General features: G+C 47.2%; 1 protein-coding gene across 2 annotated transcripts in view; it reads right to left on the reverse strand.

Annotated features, from left to right (window-relative positions):
- ARMH4 (armadillo like helical domain containing 4) overlaps positions 1-22,171 on the reverse strand; it is a 138,491-nt gene that overhangs the window by 106,500 nt on the left and 9,820 nt on the right. For both annotated transcript variants that reach the window (XM_090034276.1, XM_090034277.1), the window contains exons 2-4: positions 20,474-21,896; positions 18,131-18,364; positions 15,972-16,190 (exon numbers count right to left, since the gene is read on the reverse strand). In XM_090034276.1, the coding sequence (XP_089890402.1) occupies positions 15,972-16,190; positions 18,131-18,364; positions 20,474-21,839 (1,819 nt within the window). In that variant the 5' untranslated portion in view covers positions 21,840-21,896. The remainder of the gene's footprint in view (positions 1-15,971; positions 16,191-18,130; positions 18,365-20,473; positions 21,897-22,171) is intronic.

Raw genomic sequence — 22,171 nt, forward strand, 5'->3', positions numbered from 1 at the left:
AAACTGGCTGCTGAGCGTTTGTAGCTGTGGCCGTGTTATAGCATAAGCATCAGAGCAGCATGAATCCTGTTCCAAGGGCCGTTACACCCTACACTTCACCTTCGAGGAGCACTTGTGCTCTCTAAACATCCAGCAGTGATAAGGATTTCAAAATTAGATTAGAACCAGAGAGGACAAGGTCAGGAAGGTTAGCACTCTAACTGATTAGCATCAGAAAGCTCAACAAAACATTTGGAGGTCTCCAGTTTTATTAACAACCACCAGAAATTGTAATCAGTGTTAATTATAACCACCAGGGGCTGGTCTGTTAGCAAGACTGATTAATTTACCGCAGGACTTTTCTATTTCCTTCATGCATATTTAAGGTTGCTTGTTTGCAATCATAAGGGAGGTTTACTTTGTAAATCTACACAGAACCCAGCACTAGTACAGAAAGAGTGCAACTCTCTAAAGAGTTTTCCTCTAAAGGGCCTTGCAATTAAAAGACGGTGGAGTTTGGTCCTTTAGTTCTACTTAAAACTTTCCAGGGAGAAGAAAGTTTCGATTTTCAGAACTTTTCCATTAACATATGCAAACATTTTTCTCTAGTTGGAAGATTTAAGAAGAAACAGTCATTTGTCAGATTTGCAGCAGAAAAGAAATATCTTGTTCAAAACAGGGTGGTAGGATCCTATCATTAGAAGGTGAAAAATCATTCGCCTGAACTGTGAACTGAATTCAAATAAACATAACTAAGAGAAAGAGAATCTAAGCAGAGGTGTCAGGACAGCTGTCGAGCTGCACAGTGCAGCTCCGCGATGCAGCCTGGAGCCTGCTACGTCCCACCTGAGCATGTTGGAGGGAGATGGCATTGCACAGACTGCTCCTTTGTGGGTACAGGTTGGCCAGCCACAGCACACAGTGCAGAGTTCTGCAATGATCTGCATGCCAGGCCACCTGCCGAAAGCAAACAGATTGCATAGCATGTAAATCAGTGCACCGTTGGCTTGTTTCTGTGCATGCTGTTTAGAAGCTGTTCTTGTCAAATCTGTCTCCCGTCTCTCTCCACGATGATCTATTCACATGCCTATTGTTCTCAATTACCACACACCTTCCTGTGAGCCAGACCAGGGAGTTTAGAGCTATGACTCAACTCTACAGGTCACAATGCCAAACCAGTCCCTAGGGGGAATTATGGTCAGCAGCAAACACTGCCGAGACACCCAGGCTGAGAAAGCTATAGCAGCAGTAGTTGGCTTTAACCAATAATTCTCCAACTTCTGCTAGTGAGGATATGGGCATGCTTCATTCTTTCCAGGATCAGGTACTAGCAACAGTTTGTTTGCTCGTTTTTAATTTTGTGTCTTGGGCCTGATCAGCAAAATCAGTCCTGAATTCTATTAACTGAGCACAGCTCAATAGTGCAAGTCTGAGTGATACTACCACCAGCAAGTATCCTCCCCTCCTGAGGCTTCAGATACTCCCAAATCCATGACAGGCTTCCTGTGTACAAGCCCCAAGCCCGGAGACTTTGGGGTTTAGATGCCCCCTAGTCTCTCTTGCCCCTACCCAAAAAGCTGAGATCCTTGCATTTGGGCTAGGGACAAAAGTTACACATAAACCGCTTTAAGTGATCAGAAACTGGTTTAAACCTGTAACAGAACAGAAGGTCAGTGTACATAAACCAGTTTCAAAATGGCTGAAACTGGTTTAAGATAAACCTGGTTGAATGTAACATCAGCTCTAAGTAATTTGGGTCAAACCGGTTTATGAAACTTCTTTCCTAGACTCCTTCCTGGTTTAAGTTAAATCAGAGCCCCCCAGCGTGCTTCCCAGCCTTGGACTGGGCTGTGCTGTTTGCTCCAGAGAGGACTGGCCCCACCCCCTGCCCCCTAGCTGAGCAATGAGGGCTGGCTGACAGGGGCAGGAGCAAAACCAGCTAGGGATGCAGCCCACTCTATAGGAAGGCAAACCTAAGCTGGAGTCTAGGGCCAGGGTGGGGGGTTAAACACCCCTTCCCCTCCTCAAACTTACTGCTGGCTGCAACTGTGGACTACAAATCCCAAAGGCAGCTGGAAGCAGAAAACGAAAGTGATGAGTAACCCTGCAGGGTTCTGCTGTTGCGGTTCTGGACAGCAAATCTCACAGACCTCAGGGGTAGCAGGAAGAGGTAGTGAACACACAGCCAGAGAGGCGTGCTCCTGCACTCACCAACTTCTGGCATGAGCCACTGCAGGCATGTGGCTGCATTTCCTGAATCAAAGGTAAGTGTCTGTTCACTTCTGTTTCAATTTAATCTGTGCAGCTTAGACTAACCTGCAAAGAGTGAATCCATTCAGCTTCAGGCTTTTTGACTGTCTGTACCTAGCCTTGGAGGCATTTGTAGACTCTTGTAGGGGTCAGCCTGCTTGCAGTGCAAGGGACAGGCCTTCATCCTCTAACTACACCAAGTCATTCAAGACCGAGAAGAAGGGTATCTCTCCTTCCAGGTAAATAAAACAACCTGGGCCGAAAGCCACCTCATGACATCTCCTTGGGCCAAAAACTACTTCGTGGTATCTTCCCCTGCCACTAGAAACAGTAAAGAATAGTGTCTAGCCTTATCAATGGGATGTTCTCTGGCCCATCCAGGGAGAAGAAAAGAGGAGACTCCTTTTTCCTTTTTGCATATCCATGTGGAGCAAGGTACAATCAAGCCCTAAGCCACTAGATCCTACAAGAGAATCCATTAAAGCCTACACTGCAAGTTCACCTCACAAGCAGACCCCTGCCGCACAAACAGCTGGACTGTGCAAAAGAGGATTGAAAAGACCAAGCCTGTTGTACTTTCAGGACACGAGCTCCCCCTGAACACAGAGCTGCTTCTCTCAAATACAACGTACCACTGGTGAAGCACTGGTGCCAGTGGTACGTGCTATTTCTGCATTGCTTTCCTCCTCACAACCACTTACCAAGACTTTTGGGTCCTGGTAGGATCACGCTCTTTCACAATTCATCTGCTGCCCTGGCATGATTCACTCAGGAATATCACTCTGACATTTCCCAATCTTGGAAATCTCGTGGAAATAAATAGTTTATAATTGCTGGCAAGAAAGGGGAGGCTTATAATACTGGAGGGGATAATTATTAGGCACCAATCCTACCATGGAGTGCAACATGCTCAGCATTTCAAATGCGTCTCTCAGGACCTCAGAGAATCTACTGAGCAATAATGTTCCAGCGGGAACATCCAGAGCCTTCCTGTCAGTCTCGTGGGGACTTGGGGAAAATTGCATGATCTTTACTGTCCCCAGGGGCACAGCATCACTGCATTTTTTTTAATATGACAGATGTAAGCCAATTAGAATAATAGGAAATGAGGGTTGGAAAGGACCTCAGGAGGTCACATCTAGTCCAACTCCCTGGTCAAAGTAGGACTATTCCCCAATTAGATCATCCCAGCCAAGGCTTTGTGTAGCTGGATCTTAAAAACCTCCACGGATGGAGCTTCCACCACCTCTCTGGGCAGCCTGTTCCAGTGCTCTACTACCCTCCTAGTGAGAGTTTTTCCTAATTCATAGTTTCATAATTTGTAGGGTCGGAAGGGACCTGAGCAGATCATCGAGTCCGACCCCCTGCCACGGCAGGAAAGAGTACTGGGGTCAAATGACCCCGGCAAGGTGTTCATCCAGCCTCCTCTTAAAGACCCCCAGGGTAGGACCTAGCACCACTTCTCTTGGAATTTGGTTCCAGATCCTAGCCGCCCTGACTGTGAAGTAGCGCCTCCTGATGTCTAGTCTGAATTTACCCTCTGCCAGCTTGTGACCATTATTTCTAGTCACCTTAAGGAACTATCACTCTTCTTGGACACCCGACTCCCCTCCCCACTAACCATAACCTAATATCTAACCTAAACTTCCCTTGCTGCAGCTTGAGACCATTGCTCTTTGTTCTGTCATCTGCCACCACTGGGAACAGTTTAACTCTAATTGCACCGCAGAAAGCAACCCTAGAGGCAGGGGACTGACTACCAAGATTGGGTATAAATATAAACAGAAATTATTACAGTGAAAGTCTTCTCCATACATAGCAAAAGAAGCCATCTGTGGGAGTTTCTCTTTTCTAGGTGGAGCTGCATTTTGAACTACTGTTACGATCAAATAAAGACAAACAGCTCATGTACTTTGGAAAGTCTTCAGTCTCCGTTTACTGAGAGCAGATTGAAGCCTGCATAGTAGTGGTACTTCTTTTCTTTACAGAAGCTGATTTTTCTGCGTGAATCTCAATGTTCCTAACAATATGCAGCCTGGATCTTGAAGCTGCTCTCCAGCAGAGGGCTCTAAACGATCAGAAAGAAATAGACGGAGAGGAGATGTGGATTCTGATGCCAACCCACTTCCCAAAGGCCTGAGGGGATTCAGGGCTAGTATTTCTGATCATAAAGGCCCTTATGCACTAAAGAGCTTCTGAAATAGCTATCACAAAGTGAGAACGACACAAAACATCCAACTGAGACTTGCAAATATTTGCTTTGATATCAGGACCAGAAATGCTCATTCTAAAGAGCTGCGTTCCCCATGCCATTATCCAAACCACCCTTGCGCTGAGCAGGGCAAACGAGTCGCATAGAAGAGCAGTTTTAGTGATTCTGAGCATTTTAAAAGCATAATGAAATTCTGCGCAATACCGTGTGTGCAGACTGTAGAAGCTGAGACAACTCACGGCCATGCCTGAGAAGCATTTGTCCATGACCCCACTCTGCTGGATGGCTGAGCAAACCCAAAAGCAAAAAACAGTCTCTATCCCAAAAAGCATGAGGAGTATAAACCATAAATCAAGTTTAAGACAAGAAATGGGCTGACCAGGGCCGAATTCTTTGTAGGCATGAAGGAAATGGTGGCGGGGGGGTTTAAAAGAGGATGAGCTAGTTGCATATATGCATACAGGAAGCAACTCTCAAGCCTGAGAGGCAGCCTGGCAGAAACTGCAATGATGCTTGCTTCAAAAATGTAACAAGTAGGTGATGGAGGCTGAGGTCAGAGGTGGATGTTGATATTCTCGTATCTGGAGGTGCAGCTCATACTAACCATACCACAGCATGCGTGCGTCAATGGAGAACCATCTCCACGCCATTAGCTTCCTCAGACTGCTCTGCAGAAATCCCTGTCTGCTCAGAACGGTACATGCCTGGTCATGGTGCATGGACACCATCTCCCGCTCCAGGCTGAAGTGAAGAGCTCCCACAAGGGCCACAAGGAAAAGCAGTATGCTCAAAAAAGCAATGGTTTGTATCACCATCCTTGAAGGCAGAGCTCTGGAAAGAGCCAGGACTCCAGTGTCCCCAGGAAACTCAAATGCAGAGTACTGGAGAAATGTCTGACTTGCCTCGGAGCATTCCCTAGGTCTCTGGTGCTCAACGTCCAGCCCATGAGCCAAATGTGGCCCACAGGGCCATGTCATCTGGCCCAGAGGGCTCCACACAGGTCTGGAAATTTCGTGGTAAGGGAGCAATGGTGGCACTAATTGCCACAACTCCCTTGCCACCAAATTTCACAACCCGTGGGGAGCCTCATAGCCCAAGTGACACAGCCCCACACCCTGATTTGTGTCACTGTTGGGGGTCACTCCTCAGTTGGATCCATGCATGGGGCTGGGGACAGTGTACAGGATCACTCTGTGGCTGGATCAGCATGCAGGGCGAGGCCGGCATGCTGGATCACATGCACAGTCCCCACACTGGATCCAGCCCATGCAACGACCCAACCCAGCGGGTTCTTGCCTACGGCTGGCCCCACACCACACATCCAGCCCTTGGAGTTTGAAGGCTGTGCACCACCTTCCTGCGTCACAGCCCCAGGGACCTTTTGCTGTCCTCTTTATGGAAACATGGAAGCGTGCCTCAGAAGAGATGACAACTCACCCAGGTAGTGGAGAAACTCCTGGAAGGGATCCTGCTCAAATGTTGATGGGGCAGGAATGACACTCCTCAAGGTCAGCACCTGGGATCTGCTGCAAGGAAAGGGAGCTCCTTTCTACTGTTTCCAAGGAAATGAAAAGGAAGGAGGTGTGCAAGTGAAAGTGAGAAATGGCATGGGGGGGGAAATGAATTAGCCTCCGAAATACAGGAACAGGTAGGAAGAGGAAAATCAATGAATCACTGAAGCAGGGAAAAGATGCAGTGACAAAGGAATGACAGCAGGCTGCTCCCTGTGGCTAAGGAGGGATGTCAAAGCACAAACTCTCGACAGCTGAAGGCAGCCAGTGACGTGGCACTGCGGCAGCCCAACGGGCACAGCTGGCTGAATCCAATGAGCTAACACTAATGACATGCTTGGCCCTATTAAAAAAATATAAGGCGGAACAGGGAGCCATGAACTAAACCAAGTAAGCAAGTGGCTTTTACCTAAGGCTGCAGGGACTTCTTTTGTCAAACAAGCAGTTACTTTGGCAAAGGCGATGAGGACAGCATTAGAAGTAGGATTTATCTTACAAACAGGACATGCCTGGACTGATCTCCAGGTACCACAGTGGTCTCTCACTCAGCTCTACTGCAGCCTAGAAGGAAAGTGTGAAACGGCGTGATCAGATCCAGATTCCTGCTGCCTTTGGCCATTGTGTCTGTTTTGACCTCTCCTGAGAAGCAGGCAGACAAGCAAACTGAGTCTGTTCCAACACTCGTGTCTAAGCAAGAGCAGCTCACACCAAGCAGTTTGTGGTCTTCACCACCCATGGCTCCACTGTAAAGATGCTGGGATCCCTACTCCTCAGGTAGTGGCATATGCTGGACCTTTAAGGGATGGAGCCATCTTCTCACCTAAACCCCTGGGAAGACATTTTCAGACCTGTGCTCCTCTTACAGGCATTTATCCAAGATTCCCAGGACAAGGCCTGGCATGCTGACCTTGTCATCCCGCCAGCTGGGAACCCACTAGAGCTGTAGGAACAACTAAGTGTTGGGGCTCACTGGCCAAACTGGAAAAATCAGGACGAAAGTAAAGAAATAAGTTAGTTTGGAGTGAAACCAAAACATTTTGTTTTGAGGAGGGGGTTTTTTGGTTCTTTTCTTCTTTTAAAGTAAAATGTAGGCAAGTTTCAGATGAGATGCCATTTTGAACTTAAAATTTGAAAACCTGTCGATTTTGTTTTGCCTGAAGCCAGGGGAGGCACACAGCAAGCATTTGCAAAGAACCGTGGTTAACCGACAGAACATAAAATTCACCCAGCTCTGCTTCAGACCTTGGATCAGAAACCAGGTAGGCAGCCACCTGTAAGGACCTGGAGCCTAAACAATTGGGAAGATAGATCTGACTGTGGGTTGTGCTGTCTCTAGTAGTTCTTGTAGTGGCTGCTGCTAAAGACTGTAAAGGAAACAGCAGGTCTGAGACCTGTGGTAGAGAGAGACCTGTCATAGATCTTATGTTCTTGTTTGGCTTGTCCTGTTAGCAGCCTAAAATAAACAATGCACCGCAGGAAGTGGAAGAGGCTTTCTTCTTATCAGTGCCGAATGTGTCTGCAACTAAGCAGGATGGCTGGAGCCTCTTACATCTCCTTCACAGCAAGGCAATAGGAATGAACAGGTTGGTGAGCAGGATGTACACACCAAGAATTTTAAGAAGGGCTAAGAACGGTAACCAGAAATTATGTTTTAGCCCTTTCCTGTGTTAGTGGTTCATTTAGGAAAAGCCAAACTTGATCAGTCACTTCTGAATGCAAGAAGGCACCGCTGGGTTTACCACGAGTAGAGACATCATTTGCAGTCGCATTTGATATGCGGGGAAAAAAAACCCAAACCCAAGAAAAAAAAACCCCAAACCCAACAACAGTCTGCTGGGGGAAAGAAAATGCAAAGCTTTGTTTTGATCCAATCTGTTTTTAAACAGATTCTCTCGTTTTCCACTGAGAGATCTTGAAGGAAGCTACTGCAAGGCAGCAGAACAGTCAGGGCTGCATTGCCATCTGCGGAGAAGAGAACGCAGAGGCCAGGCAAGCATCAGAAGGACTGCAGTTCCCATTTCAAAGTGACAGTAACAAATAGGGAGCATGGAAGAGTCTGTATCCAGAGCATTTGAGCAATCGATACTGTTTTTGCTTTAGTTTGTTTGATTCATTTCAAACCACTTGGATCCTGCCATTTTTTTCCTGACTTCTGAAGAGGGGAAGAATTATAGCAGTGGGCTAGTTAACCACAACTGGACCAAATTCTCTTCTGATTTACTCCCCTGCAACCTCATTTACATTTTAATGGAGTCGCAGCAAAGTAATGGAGCAGATTCCAGGCCATTACAGTCGCAGCTCGGATGTTGGTTTCATTGCATACTCCTGTTTTCATTAATTTATACAACCCTTCCTCCTAAACCTAAATTACCTTTTGAGGAGAAATGCCCTGTGCTTTGTCACAGCTCAGGGATGAATTATTGTTCTTTTTTACAGGAGACTTCAAAGTAACTCAGCCATTTAAATCAGGTTGTAAAATAATAAAGGGGGTTAAGGTTCTGGTTTTTTATGGTCTGTGTCCCACAACCAAATTTCAAGCACTTATCCCATGCATCAAGGCCTCATCTGGAACACTGAGTACAATTCCAGTTAGCCCTAATTGAGGAGATTAATTCATACTGGAGTAGGTGCAGTGAGGAGCCACTAGGATGATTAGGGCAACAGAAAGCCTGCAGAGTTTGGTGTTTTTAGCCTGGCACAACAAAAGCTAAGAGGGAACCTGCTTGCTCTCTATAAACACATGATGGGGACAAACACCAGGGAGGAAGAAGAGCTATTTCAGCTACAGAAGAAGAAATCAACCAGGAGTAACTTCAGGATAGAAAGTGATTTCTAACCATCAGAGAAGCAATGTTCTAGATCTAGGATGACATCTCCATCGGAGCAGCATTGGGAAACCACTTCAGAGAAGTCTACAAAGTGTATGGAATAGTTGCCTGGGATAGCTGGGCACTGGATTCAGCGATTCACGAGGCCTCTTCCAGTCCCATGCCAGGTAGTCCAATACAACAAAAGACTACTGGATTTCAGTATGGCCGTAGTCCTGGCTGAGGAACACGTGCTTTGCTAGGCTTGAGACATTCCAACTGGAAGACAGAGAAGGTATAAGCAAATGAAGCAGAATGATGCATTTCAATGTATGGCTGCCTTGCACTGTAATCCTGCGTGGTAGCACGCAGCCACAGTACTGGATGAAAAGTTGCTCTGGCTATTGCTAAAGACCCGAGCATGCCTGGGAATGCTCCCTCTGAGACAGATGGGACGGCTGCGCAACAGTAAAAATTCTAGTCTCGGTCCTGCACCTTCCACCTACTTTTGCACCCTTTATGCTGGCAGGCAGAGCCCCTGCAGATTTGATGCCATGTATCACAGATGTGCCAGCTGCTGGGAATCCTGTCCCTCCTGTGTGATAGAACTGCACTGCCTCCTTTTGCTAGGAAAGCCCTCATGCCACAAAGAGCACGATCTGCTATGCACTACAGACACCAAGGCATTGAGAAGCTGCCTAGTCCCACTGTCGACTGAGCTCCCAGAACGGTACAGTTCTGTACAGTGCACTGAGAGACACCCCATACCAATGCAGGTGAAGTCTGAAGGGAAAGGCCCTCATTCAGATGTCCACTTCATGGCATAAAGTCCCATAATAGATGGGAGGTGGGGAGGAATATTTCAAAAGCAAGGAAATTAAATGAAGCCATTCATTACAGTTCCCATATCTCCCATACCTCAGCTGAGCTCTATATCTAGGGTCCTGGCCAGGTCCCACTGCAATTAGGGGCAAAGCTCTCATTAACTCCAGTGGGAGCAAACTCAGACCTGCTCAGGTCCAGCTCACATTTGCTAGTTTGGCTGGAATCAAAGGGACTTTTGCTGGGAATGAACCAAGTAGGATCCGACTCAGAATGACGCAAGCGACTGCCAATGCACAGGGAGGCAGAACTACATGCTGCAAGAGCCAAAGGTGAAATCCTGCCCTCGATGAAGAGGGTGGGAGTTTTGCCATGGATTCCACAAGAGCCAAAAATTCATCCAATAGCTGTAAATATCCTGACATTGGTGCTTGGAAGCTCACGGCCATAATGTAGCTTTTAGTGATCTCCTCAGATTTAAAATGCAACAATCCATCCCTCTAAGCACTGGCACTAAATTTACTCAAATTCAGTGCAGGTTGGTCCAATTAGAGTCCTCCCTCCACACCAGTAGGGTCCCAGGGAGCACTGTACCAAGATACATCATGCCCCCTCAACATGCCCCACCTCCAGCACTGGAAGCAAGGCAACGTCTCAGATGTCCCAAAAACTCCATCTGCCCCAGTGACCTGCATCAGGGGACCCCCTTAAGAACTATACTGAACTTCCTCTTAAAACTAGATTTCATAGATTTCATAGACATTAGGGCTGGAAGGGACCTCGGGAGATCATCGAGTCCAGCCCCCTGCCCAAAGGGCAGGAAGTCAGCTGGGGTCATAGGATCCCAGCAAGATAAGCATCCAATTTACTCTTGAAGGTGTTCAATGTAGGTGCTTGAACCACCTCCGCTGGCAGGCTGTTCCAGACCTTGGGGGCTCGGACAGTAAAGAAATTCTTCCTTAAGTCCAGCCTGAAACAGTCTTGCAGGAGTTTATGACCGTTCGACCTCGTCATCCCTTGGGGCGCTCTGGTGAACAAACATTCCCCCAGATCCTGGTGATCACCCCGATAAACTTATGGGTGGCCATCAGATCACCCCTGAGCCTGCGCTTTTCCAGGCTGAAGAGCCTCATGGCTCTCAGCCTGTCATCGTAAGATCTGTTTTCCTGACCTCTGCTCATGCGCGTGGCTCTCCTCTGGACTCTCTCAAGCTTCTCCACATCCTTTTTGAATTGTGGAGCCCAAAACTGAACACAGTACTCCAGCTGTGGCCTCACCAAGGCCAAGTACAAGGGGAGAACGATGTCCCAGGATTTGTTTGAGAAGCATCTATGGGTGCAAGCCAGCATTTTGGTCACTTTACTAGCCGCAGCATCGCATTGCAGGCTCAGGTTCATCTTGTGGACAACGATAACCCCCAAGTCTCTTTCTTCCGTAGTGCTAGCCAGTGTAGCACTGCCGAGGCTAAAAGCTTGCTGCAGATTTTTCTTCCCAAGGTGGAGAACCTTGCATTTTTCGGTGTTAAACACCATCAGGTTCTCGTCCGCCCATTTGCTGAGCCTGTCCAGGTCAACCTGGATCACCCGCCTTTCATCTGGCGTGGATGCTTTGCCCCAAAGTTTGGTGTCATCGGCGAACTTGGCCAGTCCACTCCTGACTCCAATGTCCAGATCATTAATGAAGATGCTGAACAATACGGGTCCAAGGACAGAGCCTTGGGGGACCCCACTGGTCACAGGGCACCACGATGAGTGACTGCCATCAATCACAACCCTCTGGGTCCGACCTCGGAGCCAATTTCCCAGCCAGCGGATCATGGTGGACCCAAGATCACAGTTGGCTAGTTTGGCCAAGAGGTGATCATGGGATACCAGATCGAAGGCTTTTTTGAAGTCAAGATAAATGACATCAATCTCATCTCCCTTGTCCAGGTGACAGGTCACCTGGTTGTAGAAGGAAATGAGATTGGTCAAGCAAGACCTACCCACAACAAACCTGTGCTGGCTATCCCTTAGGATGTTGGCCTGAGCCAGTCTATTAAGGATGGCCTCTTTAATTAGCTTTTCTAAGATCTTCCCAAGAATAGAAGTCAGGCTAACGGGCCTATAGTTAGCCGGATCCACTTTCCTCCCTTTCTTGAAGATAGGCACCACATTGGCCTAGCTGGGTTCCTTGTACATTTTCACTCTCCAAGGCAGGGTCCAAAGAACCACCCTCAGTCTGCATTGGGTAAAGTCTAGCAAATGCACTGACAGCACTCCCAGGTGTCTCTCACAAAGCCTGTTTGGACCATAAGGAGCAAAAGACATGGGAGAAAGCATATCAACCTCAAGACCTGCACCTTAGACTAGATCAGGCTTGAGAACTTAGGACCCAATTTCTCAAGGGATCTAAATGACTGAGGCCAGTTTATATTCCACCTCTTAGGTACATAAGTGGATTTAGCCACACAAGTGGAATTCTGTTCCTCCCTGCTTGAGACCCTGAAACACAGTTCATGTAAGAGATGGGGGACCCTCCCACCCCCCACTTCTTTGTGACCCAATATTAAGGGTCAGGTGATGGTGTGTTACAAAAGTAAATTCATTAATGGAGTCTCAGGAACGTGAACAGAGCAGACTACAATCACACCTAGCTGTCGATTTAGATGCCCAATAAGTAGACAGAATCTAGCCCGTGTCCAGGGGAATTAGGCATCTAAATCCCTGTAAAAACAAAATCCAGCCCTTGATATTATATATAGTTTCCAGTAACTACTTCATATAGGGATTGGTTCCTTCTCAAACAGGCACCTGTGTTTACAGCTTCTTTCAGGAGATCGTGGTCTTAGCCAGGCTTTTACACTGCTTCTGAACGAAAATGTTAATTTGCAAAAGTAACATATTTGGAAAACGGAGAGCAACGCATGCTGTAATTGTCTGTATATGGACATAAGGTGCTTAGCCACTCTTGCAAGAAGTCAGGCAGATGCCAAGGCAGACTGGCACCATACCAGCTGTGCCACCCTGCCCTAACTTTTGCCTAGCTGTATTTGTGAAACTTAAAAAGAGGCAGATGAGCAGGAAGTTTGACTGCCCTGAGTTTACCTGGCACAGAAGGGCCCCAGAAAATGGAACCGGCTTGTGTTTCTTTAAAAATAACGAGCCAAATCCTCAGCTGGTGGAAGCAACCTGGCTCCACTAAAGTCAATAGAGATGTAGCTTCAGTTCACAATCCGTCTCAGTGCCTCGCTTCCCTTGTTCCTCCTGACAGTCTATGGACCACAGCGGGGATTCTGCAGTCAGACCATCTCAGGCACAAGGGAAAAGAATTGGCAAAGTTGTTCAGAATACAAAGAATGAGATCCTACGGTCCCTGGATCTTTGTTGTTGATCTCACTAAGGAAGGGCATGATCTTGCAACACACTCATTAAGTCAATGTCCCGCAGGGAGCAGGCTGTGCCTGAGCTCTGCTCTGCCTTCTCGTTAAGGCAGTGGTTCTCAACCTTGGCAGACTCATGGTCTCACTCAGAAAACAGCAGCTCTTCATTTTTGCTCTTTTTTTTTTTTTGAGTAGAGAAATATAACAGAGCACTTTTTCTGTTGCAAAAAAAGCTCAGAGACCACTGCCATGGATTCCTATTTGAAATGTCTGGGTTTATCTGGGTGAATCACATTTGTAAACCTAGCAGTGTTAACACTGTATAGCACCCCACAGCACCCTTGAAAGGATCTCAAGGTATCCCAGGGTGCTGTGACATCCTGGTTGAGCATCGCTGTGTTAAGGCAACAGCCTACATTGGGGTACCATGGACCCTGGGAGGGAAAGAGCTATTAAATAAGAACAGGGAGCACCAGGTTTGGATGTTGCTTTGGGATGTCCACTCCTTAGACTAGTGAGTGCTTGAAGTATTCAGACCATAAAGAGTTAACTGCTGTTGCTTTTCTAATCCAAACCCTGATACTATAGCATGGGAGAAGGCAGGCTGGTGGAGGCATCTTGGTAGCTAGCTGCGACCAGACTTTCAAGTGCTTCCCCATCTCTCTGCCCTCCACTTGCTATTACACAGAGGAGAGGAGGTGAAAGGGTGAGGACAATATTACTCAGAGATACGTGGAAACCTTTCCTCTTCCTATCTAATTGGAGCAGCTAACACCCGGTAACAAGGGAAGCTTGTCCCTGGATAGAACGTGGCCCACTTTTGCAGGGTGCTGCTGGGGAAAGCCAGAGCTAACAAGCCTCAGTGCTATGAGCTGATAAAGAGGTTAACCTCAAAAAACCAGGCTGACCAGGGGCGAACTGTCTGATAAGAACAAGGTCTCTGAAACAGCTTCCACCACCAGAACCCCTGACCACACAGTCCAGAAAACACCATGTTGCTCAGAAGCTGGGTGTCCCACAGAGCCATGTAACAAAGCCAAGAGACCCTCCGGCTTTCAGACTGGAGTCATTGTTAAAGAAGCTGTTTTAAATTACAAAACATGCTTCATGGGACCAAACACGCTTCACAAGCTGATAGGCACATGCAGTGATAAGATGGGACTGGAGTTGTTTAAAAGGAACATGCAGGAGACCAAAATGAAGTGGGGGGGGGGATAAAAGAACTAGTCATCCCTAGACAAATGGCCCTCAGTAAGAGACACAACAAAGTTGTCCATGTCCCACCTTTGGGGCAGGAATCCTGTAACTTTTAAACCCCAATATTTAGAGAGTATGGAAATAATCAGTTCAAGGATCCAGGATGCCTACATTGAATCCTCATACCCCTAATCATGCCTGCCTATATCAGAGCCCACCCACTATCCCTATAAGCCTCACTCCTAACTTTCTCCCAAACCCTGAAGTTTCCTTTAAGCTACTTCTCAGTAAAAACACTCCCTCCCTACCCTACCCTACCCCACCCATCTTCTATTGTCAAATAAAAGGTCAGATTCACTTGGAGATAAGTGGGAGGAGGGAGATGGGATTGGATGTTGCAAAGCCAAGGATGGCAGAGAAAGGGAAAGCAGCTGAAGGAAGGGGTAAGGATGGGATTTAGGGAGTAGAAGATGAAGAGGGATAGATCCATAATAGACAAAAGGCAGGAGACATGAGACTGGTAGGAAAGAGAACAGCATGAGGATGGAAGTAGTATGTCCCTGCTAGATTATGTCTGTCCTTGTCATTAGAGTAAGTGGGAAGATCCTAAGGCGGCAAGGGAGAGGCAGAGGAAGGAGCAGAGATAAAGGGACAAAAAAGGTGCAGTTTGCTCTTGCAGGACTCAGCACAGTCAGAGCAAGAGCAGAGACAAAAATGGCAGAGAGTGAAAGGGCTTGGATTGGGTGAGACATCAAAGATGTAAGGAGAGAAGAGAGGCAGAGACCCAGAAGTCAGAAAAGCAGGAGTGTGGAAACAGCACAGGAGTCTTGGTGTTTCGTGGAACAGATGCCAGGGAAGACGCAAGGATGGCAAGATGAGGAGGAGATCAAAAGTGATGGACTCTGCAGGTGGACAACAGTTGCTGTTTAACCCAACCCCACCACCCCCAATGCTTTCACTCTCCTATAGCAGCATCTCTTTGAAGAAGAGGTTAGAATCCAAGAGTGAGAGGGGCTCTCAAATTGCTCAAGCTGATCTTTTAAGTATCATTGTATGGTGTAACTGAGGGCGGGCAAGTGAGGCAAAAGCCCTGAGCACTGCCTAAGGGGGATACTAGAATGTAGCCAGGGGCAGCACCCCCTCCATGATTTCTGCCCCTGCCCCTCCCTCCTGTCACTTTTTCCATGCAGTGGCCCTGGCAGCCAGGTGCAGCTCTGGGCACAAGACAGGTGAGGAGATGTGAACAACGGCCACAGCACTGGTGCTGACCAGATGTTCACTCCCGCAGAGGTAAGCGTTGGTTAACCTCTCTCCTTTTTTTTGCCACACGATTTTGGCTTTCGAATCACCACTAGACATGCCTTTTAGCAGCAGCTTCCACATTAACCCCCACAGCAGTGGCTCACCCTGCTACAGCTCTGTTGGCCACTGCCCCTGTTCTACGGGCAAGCACAGCCCAGGGCACAGAACTACCCAGTTATGCCTCTGGGATGAATTACTCATGTGATGCCAAGTCCAAAACAGGCTTTTTGACCATCCGTCTGATGGATATCAAATGCCCCTGGGATTTCCTTCCTCCCAGGAAAACTCTTTTATTCCCCAACCTCTTGGTTTTCCCAGCAGAGTCCTACCGCAGCTTCATAAGTGCACTCAGCTGATTGTCTCCAGTGTCCCTCAGAAAGGGAGACAAGATTTCCTGTTTCCCTTCACACCTGTAAAAGACATGCTTAGATTTCCCCAAGTCAAAAACACAACGTTAAGGAAAATCAACTATCATGGCCTGAAGTGTCACATCTAAGCAACTTGCTTGACAGCCTTTGAAAAGCGGGTACCTTCTGATTCCAGCTGGTCCAGTCCATAGGTTACAGCCGTGCTGATCCTCCTCACAGATGGAACAACAGTCCTCCTTACAGATGACACCACTGAAGCTGGAGTTGCCAGGACCGTGGTCCTACTGGTGGTCTCCTCCGTCGGCATTCCCATTCCAGCATGAGTTGCGTCAGGTCCAGCAAGGGCAGGGACAGCCTTCTCGTTGGAGATGGTGACCAGTTCTGTTAAAGGAGAAGCAATGCCCACCAGGATGGTTGTCACAAAGTCAAAGTCATAACATGAAAAAAACTCAGTAATGATTAGGGAACTCATTCTTACAGGGAGGCTTCACTTTAAACAAAAAAAATTATTGAATGCCATCTCTTTTATGTAAAAGCTCCCACTATGAAACAGTACCAGCTCCGCCATAATGACAAACTGTTCCTCAGAGAGAAGTCTCACAGCACAGAGACCTCCCGTAACGAGACTTCTGTTATTTTTTTGTACTTTATGCCACTGCAAAGGGTGTCAGTCGCTAAACTGGGGCAAGTTCAGAGCCTTTCAAAGGCATAAATCAAGTTGTGAACCAAGAGACAGCTGGAATTGTTTATTGTAAAGAGAAAAGATTACAAATGATTAATTTATAATTAAACGTCAGAAGTGAATTAATTACAGTGACATTCTTAGAACAGAGTCCTTTTTTTTTTCCCTACAGAACATCCTCACTCAAAACGATCTAACTTGAATGGCAATTTGCACACTACAGAACACCAGTGTATCAAGGCTGCCCCCAGACTCTCTCGCCATCGGTGAAATGTCACTGTGTTCCTCTGCCTTAACCAATCTATTAGATGCATTGGTTTTCCTAGTCCTGCCGAGCTAGCCTGGTAGGAAAGAAAGCCTGTGCTGTAGTTGTAGTGACTGTGCCATCGTGTACAGCTCCCCAGGTGATGCCTGGAAAAATTCTGGTTGAGTGGGCAACAGTTTCTCCTGCTCTGCCAGAACTGAACCCCAAAGGACTTAGAAAGCCTATCAGGAAACAGAGAATATCTACAGTAATTACATCCCATCAAAAATCTGCCCATTGAATTCAAAATACTCAGTTCCACAACAAAAAGACCTGTAACGATCATCTCTCCCATCGGGCTAGAATCATTCTCTATGCTCAGCACCAGGGCAGGAGGCACATAGTTGCATGGCTCAAAGAGAAGCTCCTGTCTAGGCTCCAGCAGGAGTTGGGGGGGAACATCTGCTAACTCTTCATCCTTCCCTGTCTTTTTGTTTCCTGGGGGAGATTTCACCAAATCCTTGCTTTTTCCTATACACCAGACCAACACGGGGGCAGCACTTACCTAGCAGGTATAGGCAATCCTTATACCTCTGTGCTCCCCACTAGGGTTGCATTAAAGATGACATGTTATCTCAAACTCTAACTTAGCTACCTTCACCTTGTACATAAAGCCCTGCAAGGAGTCCGTACCTGAAGAAGAATGGAAAAAAACTCACTTAGGGTTTTGTAGGCTGAAGCCAACACCATGGAACTACACTCTGAAATGAGCTACATACTGACGCAGATCTTGGAACATAGGGATTGTGCCCACCCTACATGTTCCTCCAGCAATGAAAAATCAAACATTTTTGTCTCACGTTGGGACCCCCAACACTTCCAAAAAAAACAAATAAAACTGCCATGTATTAAGATGGTGGTGGCCAAAGCACATTATAACCTGGTTGACTCTTCTGAGATGAAAAAAGGAAAAAAAAACAATTATGATCATGTTAGAACAGGTCTTTAGCTTCAGTATCTACCAAGCTTCAAACCTGGTACTAATTTAGTTATAAACAGATTTTTCCATGTTCACAGAGGCAAGGAAAATGTCCTTGCACAGTGTGGCCACAATCAGGTCAACCAATCATATTTAAAAAACAGCAACTTTGATGGTGTAGATGGGTTCTCCAAACCAGCAGAAGCTGCAGAACCAGCCCCTGGAGGAGAATTGACAGCAACATCAATACTCTAGCAAAGCAAGGTCTTTTTTGCAATGAGACTGGCAAGCTGTTAAGAAGATGTAGGAGAACTCTGTGTTAAATTCATTGTCACATCCTAAACAAAACTCCTAATACTTTCTTTCTCTTATGGAAAAAATAAATTTTGCATAAAAGTGAAGGCACCAAAGCCTACCTTCAACTTCTGGAGTTTTTTCAGGAGACAAATGGGAGGCAGTGGAGGAGACGAGAGTTGCTGGATAGTCTGCACTCAACAGCTGGGTGACACCAGAGACATCCGGTAGCTGGGTTGCCAGCTTACTTTCCTCCTCTGTTGCGCTCATGGCCCCATGCGTAGCAAGGTCTGCTGGTGTCAAGACAGGCAAAGCAGCATCGGTTTCTTGACTGACTGTCGTTTCCTGAGTAACACCTACAGCGGTAACATTTGTCAGCAGTGACGCCTTGTACACGAACTGAGTAATTGTTGTGATCAAAAGCATGCAGCAAACAGGAGCAGCTGTCTGAGGGAACGGAAAACCTCGGCACGTTAGCATCTTTGAAATCAAGTTGTAAACAATGGAAACAGCTACCCCCGAGATGCTGTGAGGAAGGTGCAGAGTAGGAAGAGGTGAAAAGGAAATACCAACTGGGAACAACTAGGGGGATTTTTATTCCACAAGGGTCTGCTTCTGCCACAGTTACCCCACAAGCCCCACTGGGATAATAAAGCCCTGAACCGGTACTGTGCTTTGCACAGGACTTCATGCTGCATCAGGACAGAACATACCACTCAGCATAAGCACGCTTAGTTGACCAGGCTTATGTGACTGCAAGCAGCCCGATGAGCAGCTCTGGGACATCAGGGGTTTTGCTGAAGTCTTCAGTGAAAGGCAGCAATAAAACCCCGCAGGTCCTATTTTATACCCATCACTAACTTTATCATTTGAGACAATCCCTTGATCAAGAGAACCAGCTTAGTTGTCCAAAGTGACTATAGGATTCAACTGATTACTTGACTCAACATTCACATAACAGCAGACCCAATACACAAGATTTTTGGGTTGCTTTTTCCTTTCCTAGAAGCATGGGTGGGGCTTGGGTGGGTTTCTTTTTTTTTTTTTCCTGTTACAGTAGTTTGTACAGCACCTAATACCATGGCATCCTAGCTTTCTAGGTGCTCTGGCAATACAAATAAATGACAGCAGTATCCACTGGTCACTGCATGAAAAAGCAATGCTGCACTGATCTGGGGAAGTAACCTGCTTTTCTTCACAGGGTAAAGGTATTACACTCCCAGCCCACTGCATGGTCTCCCTGCTTTCTCTAGAATGCAAAAGCCATGGCAGTAGCCAGAGAGCTAGACAAGCCCTGTGCTATCCCTCCCTATGCAGTTTTGCCACAGTGAGCCTGTTTGAACCTATTACAAGGGCCCAGAGCTATCTGCAGAATCACAGAACCTGCCCAAGAATTGGAGCTGGGCCACAGAATTCCAGGCTGTCTGCAAAGCACTACAGCAGCAGCAGCTGCCGCTGCACTCACCCTGGGACAAAGGGGCTGAGAGCCAACAATTTTTCCATTCCCGCATCATCAGGGATAGCGTCAGTGGCTCCAGGCTGATTGTTATCTGCTCCCATTACTACGGCGAAACCAATGCATCGAGCCTTCGACTTTTTCATATCACAGGCTGCAGATGCTACAGAGACAGCTGTCCCCAGTTATCAGATGGTTCAGTGCGTTCTACAGCACCGAGTTTCAGTCTGCAGCTATCGCAATTTAAAAGCAGGTAAGGCCACAGAAGCCACCTGGTTATACTAGGGCGGGATCTGGCCTTTGCACTAACATACTGCTAGCAGAGAGGGCCTCCCTTTCCTAAATGAATCAGAAATCCCTACTGCATGAAGCAGGGAACACAGAAATACAATAAATCCACATGGAAAGAGTGACACTGCCAGACAGAATTTCTGACATGCCCCAGAAACCTGCAGCTTATTTTTTTTTAAGAAACCTTTAAGAAAAGAGGATTTGTTTTAAAAAAGGTTGCTAATGTCTGCTCCCCTGAGGGTATTTATGAGGATCCCACAGAGGCACAGCCTTCACCCCCAGATGTCTTGTCTGCTATGCCTCTACTCTCCTGCCCTTGTTGGATGCACACTCTGCCCAGGTGTGAGGAACAGCACCTGGGTTGGCTCAGGGCAGGAGGGAGCTCTGGTACTAGGGCAGGAGGCGGCAGCTGATCCACAGCTGATCCACAGCCATAAGACTGGAGCGTGCAGGAGTGTCATGGGGAAACTGCATCTGGGAACACCAATCGTTTCTAGCAATCTTCACTTTTACTACAGCAGACGCGAACATGTTGGCAGTGCCTCTTTAAACGTTTCTACTGCAGATGCACATTAGATCCTAGATATGGCTCACAGCCTTTTTTTGTTCCCATTTTTTCCCTGATTTCAAGGAGGCAGATCAATAACAAACAGCACTTCTCCCAGTATGTGCACTGGAGCGCAAGCACAGGTTATTTTGGCAGCTGTCGGCAAGTTACCTTTTAACGTGTTTGCTAGAGTCTGGAAGACGTCAGATTGCATATCAGCAATGGCCTCTGGCAATGGCAGAGAGACACGTTCCCTCTCCTCCACTGGTTCTGTATTTTCCACTGTGTTTGCGGCAGTCGCTTCATCTGCAGTCAGGGTGCTGAGGACAGAAACCACTGTTTGGTCAGCAGAAGCTGTTGAAATCTCTTTCCCCTGCACAGACATCGGGCTTGGCGCAGCAGGATCATTTTCATCTAGGTTCACAGTAGTTGCATATGCAGAAGCTGTGAATGGCATCAGTCCTTTCACATCCTTCTCCTCAAGGTCTCCTGCTGCTGTTTGAGGTGGCTGCGTTATCATGTGGTCCAACTTTATCTCCTCCTGTTTTGTGCCCCTCTCCTGGCTAATGTTCCCTACTTTTGTATCATCCCAGTCATCTGTCGGTGCAGGGACAGCCGGAGGGACTGTGACCATGCTAGCTGTAGCATGGAAGCCCCCGTGCCCATTGTCAGGTCCTGCTTCCAAATTCAGGGAGGCATCTGTGAATACAGAAGAGGGTTTTGCAGTGAAATCAGGGCCCTCTGCTGCTGTCCACTGCAAGGGGCTGGCTACATTTGGCACCAGCGTGCCAGGCTCAGATTCAGCAGTTTGATCAACAAGAGGTGCAGGGATTGCCAGGAAGTCATCCGCCACATCTAAGGTTCGGGAGCTGGGGAGCAAAGTGGGCATTTCATCACTGCTCAGCTGGGCTGTCACTGACTGCTCCATGTTCCCTTCAGCCTTCTTCTCTTCTGTAGCAGCCGTCATGAAAACTGGGTTATTTAGATAGGCAGAAAAGCCATCTCCTGCTTCACTGCTCTCCCCTACTGTTGTCTTTCTACCAGCACTGCTGATGTTGGGATTTAGGGTAGTCACAGCTGTTGTGAGCATGGCCTTCATAGGTCCATCTTCACTCAGCTCTCTGTCTGGACTAGTGGGGCTAAGTTCCTTTTTATCTGTAGCGACCACTGATACTGTAGGGGTGTAAACATCCAGGCTCTTACTGTCTGCGAAAACATTACCGCTAAGACTGGTATGCTGTGTCTCTCCTCTTGCAGTGAAGCCTTTGTTTAATGATGTCCCAGATGGCTTTGCTGACACTCCAGATGGCTCTTCTGAGATGGGATCACTGGTGGTTTGTTCAGAGAGGCCAAGGTTATTTTCCAAGCTTTGCGTGTTCAGCCTGTCTTTTAACTCGTTCCCTGCCAGGGCAGTTTGCTCTACCTGCACGGAGTCTCTCTTCTCCAGTCTCTGGAAAGCCAGGCATTGCCAGCTAGAGGATATGAGCAGGATGATGCAGGTGACCAAGCAAACCTGAAATCTGATTGATCTGCTCATATCGGAACAAAGATGGGCACAGAGCCTTGCAGAGGTAACAATTCCAGGAAGCGAGTCCTAGGGAAAAAGAACCAGAGATGCATATTTATGCCTTTTAGTCATTGTACAAGAATATGTTCAGTTAAGCTCAAATATGGACAAATGGTTGACGTGATTTCTTGAGCAGTTTTTCTAGCAGTTTGTGGTGAAGCTGCCTGTCAGGAATTTGCCTGAATTTTTTTCACCGATTTAAACACGACACAATTCACTTATCCCACTGCACCCAGGGGCTCATTTCACTGGTTTGTGTTCTAGTCCTCGGAGACAGCAGCTCGCAAGTTCTCGTCCTGATG

Source organism: Crocodylus siamensis, chromosome 2 (genome assembly GCF_052110815.1).
Source record: "Crocodylus siamensis isolate JL-2025a chromosome 2, ASM5211081v1, whole genome shotgun sequence".
NCBI classification, from domain to species: Eukaryota; Metazoa; Chordata; order Crocodylia; family Crocodylidae; genus Crocodylus; species Crocodylus siamensis.